This window comes from Prunus dulcis, chromosome 1 (genome assembly GCF_902201215.1).
Source record: "Prunus dulcis chromosome 1, ALMONDv2, whole genome shotgun sequence".
NCBI lineage: Eukaryota > Viridiplantae > Streptophyta > Magnoliopsida > Rosales > Rosaceae > Prunus > Prunus dulcis.
In genome coordinates this window covers 24,911,493-24,925,319 of record NC_047650.1, presented here as the reverse complement: position 1 = coordinate 24,925,319, position 13,827 = coordinate 24,911,493, and the positions used below count along the sequence as shown (strand labels likewise).

The 13,827-nt window shown below is 38.6% G+C and overlaps 2 protein-coding genes across 5 annotated transcripts; one reads left to right on the top strand and one right to left on the bottom strand.

Annotated features, from left to right (window-relative positions):
* The first annotated feature begins 6,476 nt into the window (after nt 1–6,476).
* Nucleotides 6,477–10,077, top strand: LOC117613989 (phosphate transporter PHO1 homolog 3-like). Of its 4 annotated transcripts, none has more exons than XM_034342654.1 (12): nt 6,477–7,092; nt 7,186–7,531; nt 7,631–7,679; nt 7,780–7,851; nt 7,978–8,107; nt 8,314–8,350; nt 8,445–8,703; nt 8,797–8,901; nt 9,007–9,051; nt 9,165–9,314; nt 9,402–9,689; nt 9,841–10,077. In XM_034342654.1, exons 1-12 carry the CDS (start codon nt 6,477–6,479, stop codon nt 10,075–10,077), a joined length of 2,334 nt encoding a protein of 777 aa, XP_034198545.1. The 4 variants fall into 4 exon arrangements, with proteins under 4 accessions (XP_034198545.1, XP_034198544.1, XP_034198546.1 ...); XM_034342653.1 differs by having other exon boundaries at nt 8,212–8,350; XM_034342655.1 differs by lacking the exon at nt 9,841–10,077 and having other exon boundaries at nt 8,212–8,350; nt 9,402–9,713.
* A 600-nt stretch (nt 10,078–10,677) lies between these two features.
* On the bottom strand, nt 10,678–11,958 carry LOC117617118. The gene has a single exon (XM_034346379.1). The coding sequence runs from the start codon at nt 11,956–11,958 to the stop codon at nt 10,678–10,680; it is 1,281 nt and encodes a 426-aa protein (XP_034202270.1).
* Nucleotides 11,959–13,827: the final 1,869 nt, after the last annotated feature.

Genomic DNA, 13,827 nt, shown 5'->3' with positions numbered 1-13,827 from the left:
ATAAAAAGTCAAGAAAATCATTAAGTACTGCTTCAGGAAAATTCCTCCAATTGAATTATGAGATCCCTAAAGCCCATGTCTGTCAAAATAAAATCTGTTTTAAAACTTTTTTTGTTTTGATTAAAAATATTACTGATGAAGTCATATTTGGTCTGCCGTTCATTGCCCTCCTGTACCCTTTCCAGGTCGAACATGATGGTGTCATTTCCACCTGTTTAGGAGAAAAAATTAAGTTCGAATTTTGAGTAAACCTGAGTTACATAGTTTAAAAGAATTACAAAAAAATGCAGCCACCAAAACTGTCCAGATCATCCGAAATAAAGATAACCAATTACTATTTCTCCAGGAAGAAGTTAAAGCTAGAAGAATTGAGCAACAACTAAGCCATCAGTCTTTACAATCACAGATACAACAATTCGAAGAAAAACTAAAACAAGAAGTCTGCTCTGAGTTACCTAGTGCGTTCTGGCATAGGAAACAACATGTTGTCAGCCTTCCCTATGTCAAATCTTTTAGTGAGAAAAATATTCCTACTAAAGCAAGACCCATTCAAATGAGCCATGAATTAATGGAATTTTGCAAACTTGAGATTGCTGATTTACTTTAAAAAGGAATAATCCGTAAGAGTAAGTCACCCTGGTCTTGTCCTGCATTCTATGTCCAGAAAAATGCTGAGTTAGAACGTGGTGTCCCAAGACTAGTCATTAATTACAAACCGCTTAATACTGTCTTAAAATGGATTAGATACCCAATTCCTAATAAAAGAGATTTAATCAACAGATTAGAAAAATCAGTCATCTTATCTAAGTTTGATATGAAAAGTGGATTTTGGCAAATTCAAATTTCTGAGTCTGATAGATATAAAACTGCTTTTGTTACTCCTTTCGGTCATTATGAGTGGAATGTTATGCCCTTTGGTCTTAAGAATGCTCCTAGTGAATTCCAGAATATTATGAATGAGATCTTTAATCCTTTTAGTCATTTGTCCATAGTTTATATTGATGATGTGCTTATATTCTCTGAGTCCATAGAACAACACTGGAAACACCTGTATAAGTTTTTACAGATAATTAAACAAAATGGTTTAGTTGTTTCTGCTAAGAAAATTAAGTTGTTCCAAACTAATGTGAGATTTCTTGGGTTTAATATTTGCCAGTCACAGATAAGCCCCATAGATCGAGTTATCCAATTTGCCGATAAGTTCCCTGACCAAATCCTAGACAAGAGTCAACTCTAGAGATTTCTAGGATCTCTAAATTATGTTTCTGATTTCTATCAAAATATGAGAAAACAATGTAAGCCTCTATTTGACCGTCTCCAAAATAATCCTCCCCCATGGTCACCTGCTCATACATAAATTGTCAAACAGATCAAAGCTCATATCAAGACTCTTCCTTGTCTTGGTATTCCTTCTGCTAATTCATTTAAAATTGTTGAAACTGATGCTTCTAATGTAGGTTATGGAGGTATCCTCAAACAGAGAGTCACTTCTGGTCAATCTGAGCAAATCATTCGATTTCACTCTGGCACTTGGTCCCAATCACAAAATAATTATAGTACTATTAAGAAAGAAATATTATCTATTGTATTATGCATGAATAAATTTTAGTCTGATTTATTAAATCAAAAATTTTTAGTCTGTGTTGATTGTAAGTCTGCTAAGCATGTATTAGAAAAAGATGTTCAAAACACTGCATCCAAACAAATATTTGCACGATGGCAAGCTATTTTGAGTATTTTTGATTTTGATATTGAATATTTGAGAGGAAGTGAGAATTCTATTCTTGATTTCCTTACCAGAGAATTTATGCAGGGAAAACAATGGCAGAACAAAGAAAAGAAAGAGAAAAAGATGATAAACAAAGAGTCAAATTGGTCAATCAAGTCAACCCAGTCAACCTCAGTCACTCCGAGTCCTCCCATCATCCATGAGTCAAGCCAAATTTGAGCCTCCTTCCCAGATCGTCCCCTTTCCGGGATGCTCTCCTATCCAAATTAGTAACAGGTTTGCCAACCTAGGAGCCACAGTCGGCCAGGTTCGCCCCAGTTTCCAGTCTGCTTTAATTTCTAGTCATGATCCTTTTCAAGATATTGCTATTACTAACCCCCCCAGTTGTTTCTTACCTGAAGACATCTCCATACATGGTCAAGAGTCATAGTCACCTATTTGTCATTGAGTCCAAATATAATTCAATTGCTAATCCCATCACCATTGCTAAGTCTTATTTTCCACCAAATAGTCATTTCATTCCCCCAGCACCATTCAAGAACCTTAAATATTACAGAGACATCCTTCATGAGACTCATTCTATCACCATTAAGCCAATCAAAGACAGAGAAAACCCCCATATCATCCTTTATCATTCTCTTTACATTCACCAAATCATCAATGAAAATGAATGGAGTAGTCATCCCTATGATCTTAAAGTTATCCAATCAGAACTCCAATACAATTATTATGACTATATTGAAGCATGGTATTCTATCTTGCTTCACCAAACAGTTGATTTCAGTCACTCTTGGTTCTTGAACTTTGATAGCAAATTCAAAAGCTCTTTTCCTTACTGGTTCAATCACTGGTGGGAAAAACATGGTCCAGTCATTGATTTATTTCCTCCCCCCATGCAAGAATTAGTCAATTATTTTACTAATAAAAATAAATTCAAAGAATCTGAGTTGTTCTTCCCCAATCTGCTTCATTTTGTTGCCAAATATAAAGTCCCTTGGATCTTTAAATGGTCCTATCAGGTTAATTGGGAAACCAGAGTCCTATCTCGCCAATTTTCAATCAAATGGTGGGATAAATTTAAACTTGAGCGTATTGCAGATTATGTTTATGCTGACTTTCCTCCAGTCAGGAATCCGCATTCTGAGAAAAAGAGTTCCCCTGTCACATCACATTTCTCTCTCCCAATCGAGGGAAGGTCTAAGTCCGAATTACAAGATCTTGCTCGCCAACTAATGCTTCAAGCCTCACAGATGAATGATGATGCAGACTCCGATGCCTCTCCTGCGTCACAAACATCTACTAGTCAACCCAAGCCAACCAGTCAAGCTCCAGCCCCAAAAATGCGGTGGAGTGATTATCCTAATGAACAAGACCCCTATGATTTTGGTCCTTTCAATCTAGGGGATGATTAAAGCAAAAGTTAAAGTCAAAAGTTGCCTAGCATCATGAGCCCTGAAGAAAAGTATCCGAACCCGTGCCTTCATCAGTCTGAAAGCCGTGTTCTTTTTGAGATTCCCCGACAAAGTAAAAGTGGCTGCACTCAGTAAAAGCAAAAGCTTTCGCGTGCTTCTACAGCTACTTTTCACAATCATCCAAAGTTGCCAGCTCACCTAAAGTTATCTGAGTCCTTTTATTTGCTTATATAAGAAGGCTTCGGCCTCTGTCTTAGGCAGAATGTAATTTTAGTACACTATAATTTTCTCAGTTTCAAAAGTTCTATCAGTACTAATACTCTGAAGAACTCAAGTGGTGAAACTAAGATTTTGTAAGTGTTTTGCATTCTCCAAGTTATCAATATATTTGAGATATTTTGAGAATTGATTATTTTGATTGATGCTTATTTTCATTGCATCTATTTTCATATAATATATATATATATATATGACCTGTAAAACTTTCCAGGGCTAGGGTTGAATTATCTCAACAGAAAAAAAGAAAAAGAAGAGGTCTAGGGTTGAATAATATGACCTGTAAAACTTTCCATGGCTAAGCTTATTGAACAGAAAGAGACAGAAAGGAAGAAAAAGTCAAACCTCCCCTCACCGGAAAAATCATTGTAAGTGTTTCAAATTGCCCATTTGCTCAACTGGTGTACAGATTACCTTATTTTCATTTTCAACATTTAAGTAAATGTCTTTGTTGTAATAACCCAAACCAAAATATCCAAAAAGTAGGATTAATTTATTCTACCAAAAAGGCGATTTTGCCCTCGCATAATTTAATAGAGAAAAAGTTGACTTTTTGATCGAGAAAGAATTTGGGAATTCCGCTTGCGCCGTTGCGTAGAGCACGGCGAAACGAGTCCGTAGACACGGAGTAGACCCGAATCGGAGTTGTAACGAGAAGGGTAAAAAGGTCATTTGTGTCCGACATTCGCCAGGTGTCGGACACGCACAGGACTTGGCTCGAATTCCAAAGTGAAATTGGGATCGGGTCCTGTCATTTGTCCTTTTACTTTCATTTATTTTTATAGTACTCTATTTACTTAAGTTTATAATGTAAATAAGGAAGTACCCCCATTTGGATTCAAATAAAAATACTAGAAAATTAAATTCCCACCAAATCAAAATATGAAAAATGGGTTTTAGTGCAAAATACGATTTAGGCTAAAAATGATGGCTCATTAAGTCAATATATATTTTATACTAAAATCCCATAAAATCAAATTTTCTTATTTGATGTGTAAGGAATAAAAGCCGCCAGAAATTATCTTGAGAAGGTGATTATTCCGAAAAATCATTTTTCATCATTAGTCAATATTGCACCTCTGCTAAAAAATTTCTAGGTCCGCCAGTGATTCTAGGGGCCCCCCATGGACAAGGTCTTCATCCACTGCGACTGCTTTCAGCGACCATAGCAACTTTATGGCTCACTCATATAACAACTGTTTTTTCCTTCAAATTTATGAACCTAGTAGCTCATCGCGTTCCATGACTCACTCATATTTTGAAACTTCTTGGCTGTTGGGTTGCTGGCTGTGCTGGCTTATCGCCAGGGGTAGACCTATTAAAGCGCAAGGAGGTGCAGCTGCACCTAGTGGCGGATCCAGGAATTTTTCAGGGGAGGTGCAAATTTTAAAAGGCTAAAAATTTACAAAGGACTCAAGCAAGGCCCTGGGTCCAAGTCCTAACATCCGTGTAGTGTGTTAAAAAAAAAGAGGCTAAAAATTCAAAAAAAAAAATACACAACCAAATGCCCTTAGAATTTAACCAATACTAATATCATTTATAATTAAAACAAATAAGAGTTTTACGTCTACAACTAATTGATTATAGTCTATATGGATATCAATTAATATGAACAAAATCCTTATCATTGACACAATTAGTTTACTAAAATTCATATCAAATATGAACAAAATCCATGTCGATTACATATTTAATCTAACAAAAGTCAATACCAATTAATCTAACCAAAAGCACATGTAAATTGGAGGTCATGAAACAAAAGTACACATGATTAAAAGTTTGGGGTAATTTTTGGTGATTTTTTTGGCACACATATGAGTTTTTAATGAATTTTTTAATTTAGGCCAATTAGAAATAGACATGTGTCGGCTTGCTATTGGACAATTTAAAAAAGAATCAAAATCAGAAGCGCTGATGTCTGACGCGGAGTCTTCTTCTTCCTTGAACTGTGCCTCTGCAACTTAACTTCAAATATTGTAGAAAAACTTAGAAAATTCATATCTTTGGTTGTGGAGCTCCGATTGATGAGCCATTTTCTCCTACATGCTCTTGAGATCGAGCCCAACAATATAAGGTAAATATTCAGGGTCTCACAATGCAGCAAACAATACAACGTCTTTGAGGCATTTAGTACAATTGGTGGGCACTAGCAAAGGGGCAAATTCTGGCATCCCCAAGGAAGTTTCTGGCCAGGGGAAGTGCAGTTGCACCTACTTGCGCCTCTGTGGATCCGCCTCACCTCCTCTCGCCGGAAAAATTATTGTGGGTGCTTCAAATTGCCCCTTTGCTTAGCCTCAGCTAGCGATGGTGCACAGATTACCTTATTTCCATCGCCGGAAAAATTATTGTGGGTGCTTCAAATTGCCCCTTTGCTTAGCCTCAGCTGGCGATGGTGCACAGATTACCTTATTTCCATTTTCAACATTTAAGTAAATGTCTCTGTCCCTTTACTTTTATTTATTTTTATATTACTCCATTTACTTAAGTTTACAATGTAAATAAGGAAGTAACCCCCATTTGGATTCAAATAAAAATACTAGAAAATCAAATTCCCACCAAATCAAAATATGAAAAATCGATTTTAGTGCAAAATATGATTTAGGCTAAAAATGATGGCTCATTAAGTCAATATATACTTCATAATAAAATCCCATAAAATCAAGTTTTCTTATTTGATGTGTAAGGAATATAAGCCGCCAAAAATTATCTTGAGAAAATGATTATTTCAAAAAACCATTTTTCATACTTAGTCAATATTTTTACATAAAACAATTTTTCATGTATGATATGAATGAATGAAGGGACCTAAGGTCAATCTAGGTAAAAAGCTTTAGATATTCAATATGGGTAAAAAGCCTTAAGTGTTCAATCCACAAAGAGTTTTTAGCCTTTCAAAATTGCACATCCGCTAAAAAATTCATGAGTCCGCCAGTACTTATCTTGTTAGTTATATATATATATATATAATTGGCTTATTGTCCTAGACATTTGTCACTCACTCTTTGCTGAAAACAAAGTGACTTAATTTCTAGAGCTAACAAATCACAGAGATTAAAAGAATGAAGTTTGGGAAGGAGTTTGTAACCCAAATGGTGCCAGAATGGCAACAAGCATACATGGATTATGATTATCTAAAATCCCTCCTAAAAGAAATCCAACGCAGCAAGCAAAGACACAAGACTCCACCAGCTGCCACCGCACTGTGCAGTCACCGCCTAAAGCGAAGGCTCACATTGTACAGAGCCTTCAGTGGTCTCACGTTGCAAAGCCGTCACAGCCAGCAGCAACCCAACAGCCCATCCTCCATATCCCCTGTCGACATCGAAAGCCAAGCCATTCTTGTGAACTCTGTGAGAAGTGATGGCTCCGAGAGCTACCAGACCACGTTTCTAATGGCTGCAGAGGAAGGGAGCGTGCAGGAGTTGGAGTATTTTAGAAAGGTTGATGATGAGTTCAATAAAGTGGACAAGTTTTATAGGTCTAAGGTGGATGAGGTGATGAAGGAAGCCGCTGTGCTCAACAAGCAAATGGATGCTTTCATCGCGTTTCGCATCAACGTGGAGAACCCGCAGAGGCCGTTTGATTGGTCAGTGGAGATGACTCGTCTTGCTTCCGATGTTGCTGCTTCAACAGCTGCATTGGCAGCTTCCACTCCCCGCGGAGTCAGAGCAAGCAGTTAAGTAATGTTGTGCTTATTGTGATGATATGTGTATTTTCTGCGCTGATATTCTGCTTATGTCTAAAACTACGTCGTTTTTTCGTGTGCAGGGCGCGCAGCCATGGCTACGGATGTGATCGAAGAGAGTGGATCAAATAGCCAGGAGGAACATTCTGGTGATGAAGAAAAAGATGGAAAAAAGACTGAGAATGCTAAGACTCAAGAAAAGAAGGCAGAGAGCTTAAGAGGCGCTAGACCTTCGCCACTGGACATACTAAATCATGTGACAATGAATCACACAGTTGAGACTCCAGTTTCGACCATTAAAGGCTTCCTCAATGTGCCTCCACAGACAGAGCTCAAGTTCAGCAGAGAAAATCTGAAGAAAGTTGAAGAGCAGCTTAAGGGCGCTTTTATTGAATTTTACCGGAAACTTCGGCTTCTAAAGAGCTATAGGTAAGTTGAAGAGCAGTTTGGTTGTTTTTTTTTTCTCTCATTTTTCTTTCTTTTATCTGTGTGGCAAATTAATTATTTTTTTTTCCATGAATGAAACAGCTTCTTGAATACGTTGGCTTTTTCAAAAATCATGAAAAAATATGATAAGGTATTTCTCAACACCAGAAATTCCTGAAAAAATGTTTGCTATTACATGTTATTAGTAAAATCTTTGTCAGTACTTCATTTGGTCTGTATTACTTTTGCAGATTACTTCAAGAGATACATCAAAATCTTACATGAATATGGTGGATAACTCCTACCTTGGTAGCTCTGACGAGGTGAGAATTCTTCATGCATCATGCTAAAGAGAAGAAAGATTAAACAATTTAAACCTCAAATCTTTTTAAAACGATGTTGAAATATAATGAATTTCTGTTCTGATATGGCGCTTGCCACCACTGCAGATCACCAAGCTTATGGAGAGGGTTGAAACTACATTCATAAAGTATTTCTCAAACTCAAATCGCAGAAAAGGAATGGTCGTCTTAAGGCCAAAATCAAAGATAGAAAGACATAGGATAACATTTTCCATGGGTAAGGCCTCTAGCTAAATCAGTATAGTTAAATTTCTTTCTCTGAACAAGGACAGTTTTGGTATCAATTTCCTCCCTCTGAATCTGTTTATTTGAAATCTTTAGGTTGCTTTGCCGGATGCACAGCTGCTCTCACATTAGCCCTTATTTTGATGGTACGTGCTCGCAGTATTAACAATGCCAACAATCCTGAATTTGACAAGGGAGAACTCCAGTACATGGACACCATGTTTCCCCTATACAGGTACTTATTAGGCCTTTGCTTTACTATTCTTCTTCCCAAGTTTCCAACCAAAAAATAATACTCAATTCGCTCTACATGTTAAACTTTCTTGCAGCTTGTTTGGATTCATTTTTCTGCACATGCTTATGTATGCCGGCAACATATACTTTTGGAGGCGGTTCAGAGTCAATTACTCTTTCATATTTGGTTTCAAGCAAGGAACTGAGTTGGGCTACAGAGAGGTTCTTCTTCTCAGTTTTGGTCTGGCAGTGCTAGCACTTGCTTCTGTGCTCTCAAATCTTGACATGGAGATGGACCCCAAAACCAAAGATTACAAAGCACTTACCGAACTTCTCCCCCTCTTCTTGGTTTTGGTAAGATCATAAATTCAACCATTTCATTTTTACAGCTACATTGGCTCATCACACTTCTAGGATCATATACTGAACTAAATTCTTTTTATGCAGCTTGTAATTTTGATATTATTATGCCCCTTCAACCTCATATATCGCTCAAGTCGCTACTTCTTCCTCGTTTGTCTGTTTCACTGTATCTGTGCTCCTCTGTATAAGGTAAGTAAAGTCAATCTAAGACACTTTTTTTCTTCTTCTTCAAAGTGAAACTGAATGAACTTAGTTCGGTGGTCTAATAATCTGAAAATTTTGCTTCTTTTTCAGGTCACACTCCCGGATTTCTTCTTGGCAGATCAGTTAACTAGCCAGGTCAGTAAAATGATCCTCCTAAGTCCTAAATCACACATTGCAGTCATATTATGTTCCTGTTTTTCTTCTCTCTGTTTGAAATAACTGAGTGTCAATAAATTGTTTTCTTGTAGGTGCAAGCCATTAGAAGTCTGCAATTCTACGTTTGCTATTATGGTTGGGGAGACTACAAACTCAGACAAAACACTTGCAAATCACACGATGTCTTCAACACTTTCACTTTCATCGTTGCTTGTATTCCGTATTGGTCTCGTCTCCTTCAGGTACACAGCTCATCCCTTCTTTTCTTGCAAATGTCCTCCTAACCCAGCCAGACACTTAGAATTGTTTGCAGTTCCATTTTCTTGCAGTGCCTCCGCCGTTTGGTTGAAGAGAAAGATCCCATGCAAGGTTACAATGGGCTGAAATATTTCTTCACAATAGTAGCCGTTAGCATGAGGACAGCATACAATCTAGAGAGTCTTAAAAATGAAGTGAACTGGAAAATTCTTGCTGGGGTTTTCTCAATTGTTGCAGCAATCTATGGAACATATTGGGATCTTGTTGTGGATTGGGGACTTCTGCAACGCAATTCCAAGAACCGCTGGTTAAGAGACAAACTCTTGCTCCCTTACAAAAGTGTATATTTCGGAGCCATGGTGAGTACTAGCTTTATCGAGTAACGTTCTCTTGCCAAACTTATATATGCTTATATTGCAATGTGAAAAACACGTTCAGGCTAGAACCAACTTGATCAATTGCAGGTTGTGCTTAATATTTTCTGACTGATTTTTGGACAAAAGAATGCAGGTGTTAAATGTGTTGCTGAGATTTGCCTGGTTGCAGACTGTTTTGAAATTCAATGTTTCTTTCATGCATACACAAACCATGATTGCGGTTGTGGCCAGCTTGGAGATAATCCGTCGTGGGATATGGAGTTTTTTCAGGTTGGAGAATGAGCATCTGAACAATGTTGGCAAGTACAGGACGTTCAAGTCAGTGCCATTGCCCTTCAACTATGATGAAGACCAAGGCAAACATGAGTAGCCAAAGAAACTACAATTTACAAAGAATGGAAATCCGAATCAGTGTTGGCCTTTTGTGAAGCACCAAGCTGCAACCTTTGATTTTTGGAATGATCTAAATGTTGCGAAATACGAGTAAATGTACTGTTTGTAAATATAGAGGCTCGGAATCCTGCGTGGAGACACTTCATAGCCTCATGTTCCTAATGTTTTGCTTCTAGTAGATTTTGGTCAATGCACACAACGAAAGAATTTTCAATTCTCAGACCTGTTCACCCGTTTTGTTTTTACTCCTATGATGGAAGGGCAAAGTTCCCCATTGACTGGTCAACAAGCCCACTTTCTTTGGTGTGCGAGCGTGCCACTGCTAGCAATGAAAAATCCTAGCAGACTTCTTTGAAATAGATAACTTGCGCCCTAAGTTACTGATTTCTAAACAAGCGATTATGAATTTGGGTAAGGAATATCTCCCAAGTAAGTTCTTTTCTTGCCTCAGACGGGTGAGGACTTCATAATTTATCACAGTATAAAATTTGTAGTTTTGGCCAGAATAGATGATAATAAAGTGGACTGTTTTAGGCAGAACTGCCTTCTACAGAATTAAAAAGGGAAAAAATCAACTCTAGAAAGATAAAAGACGACTGAAAACAACACAACTATTGGTAGAATGGTTCCAAGAGTTGTGCCACCTGCAATACTGTCTGCCCTTGAGCTCTTCCGGCTTGGGCATCCTGTGGGGTGTCTCTATTGCTTTATGTAGCAACATCTCATCAAATAAAGCATCCACCTTGGTTAGATCAAAGGAATAAACTTTGTTCTGTCTTGGTTTATTTGGAACAAATCCTCTTGTGAATGGTGGCGGCTTTTGGTCCTTCGGTGGCTTTGTAAGAGCCTTGCAGCTGATGGGATGTTTCAATTTTGCCATCTCTGCTACTGCGATTTCTCTTTCTTCCGAGCCTTCTACATTTTCTTCTGATTCTACCTCAATCAGATGTATTGAAGAAGAAGGTGACTTATAATACGTGCCTTTGGAAGAGTTCCTCTTATGCTGTTCTTCCCTAAGCAGCTCCTCATATTTAGATGCTTTATCTGCCAGTTCTGCCAAATTTCCAAACAGCATCCCATCAAATCTTTTTCTCAGAGAGATTTTAAGGGCAGCCTGAGCCATCTGGATGAAGTGCCTTTCTTCCATAGGGATCCGGCACTTCATTTTGAGCTTTATGAACCTGGTTATGAAGTCTTGGGCAGGTTCATCTTCACTTTGTTTGAGGGCAGCAAGATCACTGATGGTGGCTTCTGGCTGAACCCTATAATAATAGTCATGAAAAACACTTTCCATATGCTCCCAAGTTTGAACAGAATTAGCTGGCAGACTGGTGTACTGGGTGAAAGCTTGTCCAGAGAGAGAATTCCCAAAAAACCTTAGTTTTAACATAAGGTTATTTTCTATGGCTATGCACTGGACAGAGAACCTGCCTATATGCTCAACTGATGAAGCATGAGGATCCTCTCCGTTGAACAAGGTGAAGTTTGGCACCTTGAAGCCTGGTGATAGAGGTATTTGATCGATATAAGCCGGATATGGCTTTCTATAGGTGGGCCTCTCTCCTCTTCTGGCTTCAGGCTTTATCATATCTCTGATCATTCTCTGTAATGCCCCCATGTCATTCAAAGCATTGACAGGGTGCTGATTTCGTCCCTTTTCTGGCTGGACGTGATTAACCCTGGGCTCCACTCTGTATGGCCTGGGCAGAGCTTCCTCCCTGTGTTCTTCCTCTTCTTCTGGCTCTGGATGATTTCTCCAGTTTACCCCTGGCCTATTCCTATCATTGTTAGCAAAAGGGTTGTTTCCCCCTCTACCTCTTCTGCCTTTTGCAGGTGGAGGGAATGGATTGGGATCCATCCTCCTGGGTTTGTAGGGCAACACAGCTGGTGGCTCAGGTAGAAGTGCCAAAGGTTGATCATGTGGGGCCACAAGTTGTGGAATAGGCTGAGGTTCTGGCTAATTCTGCTGTATCTGAACTGGTGCAGGGCCGGACTAGGGCCTCATGTTCTTGGACAGGAAGGGCTTCTCCCCTCTGTTCAGCCTGGATCTCTCCATGCCCTGGTATTCCAGCTATTTGTGCAATGATAAGGTTCTCCTGGTATGGCCATGCTAATCCTGGTGGAGGGCCATAAGGACTGTCTAGCTGCTAGACTACAACATCAAGATTTGGAATTCTAGCCATGACAGCCTCACGGTCCTTCCTGAACTGCATGTTAACCTGCCATTGCATCATGAATGTCATGTTATTGAGAGTATCCTGGCTCCTCTGTGTTGTAACCTCCTGTCGGAATACAGATTCCTGTATTTGATTCATCCTCCTAGAACGTATGCTTCCGGTACTGCCGTGGGCTGATTGCCTGGCGTCACTTTCTTCTGACTCCAGACCTTCCCTGAGAGTACCTAATTTATCTCCATGGGGTGGTACGGGTTCTGGGCTAGAGCTTCCAATATTCATAAACTTGAGAAGAATTATGTTAGAGTATGTATACTGAGAAGTCCCATTGGGCGTGCCAAATTGTTCACCGTTTTGTTTTTACTCTTGTGATGGAAGGGCAAAGTTCCTCATTGCCTTGAAAACCATTGACTGGTCAACAAGTCCACTTTCTTTGGTGTGTGAGCGTGCCAATGCTAGCAATGAAAAATCCTAGCAGACTTCTTTGAAACAGATAACTTGTGCCCCAATTTACTGATTTTTAAACAAGCGATTGTGAATTTGGGTGAGGAATATCTCCCAAGTAAGTTCTTTTCTTACCTCAGACTGGTGATGACTTCATAATTTATCACATTATAAAATTGGTAGTTCTGGCCAGAATAGATGATAATAAAGTGGACTGTTTTAGGCAGAACTGCCTTCTACATAATTAAAAAGGGAAAAAATCAACTCTAGAAAGATAAAAGACGGCTGGAATCCCATTTCTGTCTGGGTAGAAACTTCTGATCCGGGCTGGACTGAGTATATTTATGCTGGACTGAGCTGTTAACAATTTCAACTGCTTAGCTTTAGTTGTAAATCGATACCAAAGTTCAATTTTGGCAGAGTTTTAATCTACTTCAAGCCTTGGGAGGCTTTTGAGCGGGCAGAACTGCGGCTTCTTTAGTCTGAAGGGGCAGAAGTGGCTGAACTTGAGGACTCAATAAGTTGGAACTGCACTGTAAAATTTGTTGAGGTTTCCATATTTGTGAAAACTCAAACTCTGCTTGTCTTGGCTTTTGTTGAACCAAATTTGTAATGAGAGAAGTCTCGTTTTGAATGACTTATTTCTCTAAGTCTGAACTTTAGAAGTTCTGATCTATAGCTGGCTTCTGATTATTTGATTGATTGTTGATTGTTTTTTTTTTTTTTTTGTGTCCTTACTCTGTTCACCCTCTCTTTATATTTATAAGAAATGTTCTGGAGTAGGTTTTCTTTCTTTCAATAATGGGCGGCAAAATTCTCAAAAGATCTTTCATTTTTTTATACAAAGAAGAAGGGGTTTTTTTTAAAATCAATTTCTGGCATATAGGCTTTCAATAGTCAGTTCTTTTTAAGACCAATCACTTCTCTGTTTTTTTGGAAGAGAACCTAACCCCTCTTTAATTCCAACTGCCGCTTTGTGAGAGCTCAAACCGTGATGTTCAGTTTGCTTTTCCAGTTTGAACAACTCCCTATTTTCCTGCTTATCTTTTTTTGAGAACTTTAGCCTGCGTATCCCTTGAAAGATGGTGCTTTCTTTGGAGTAGAAACAA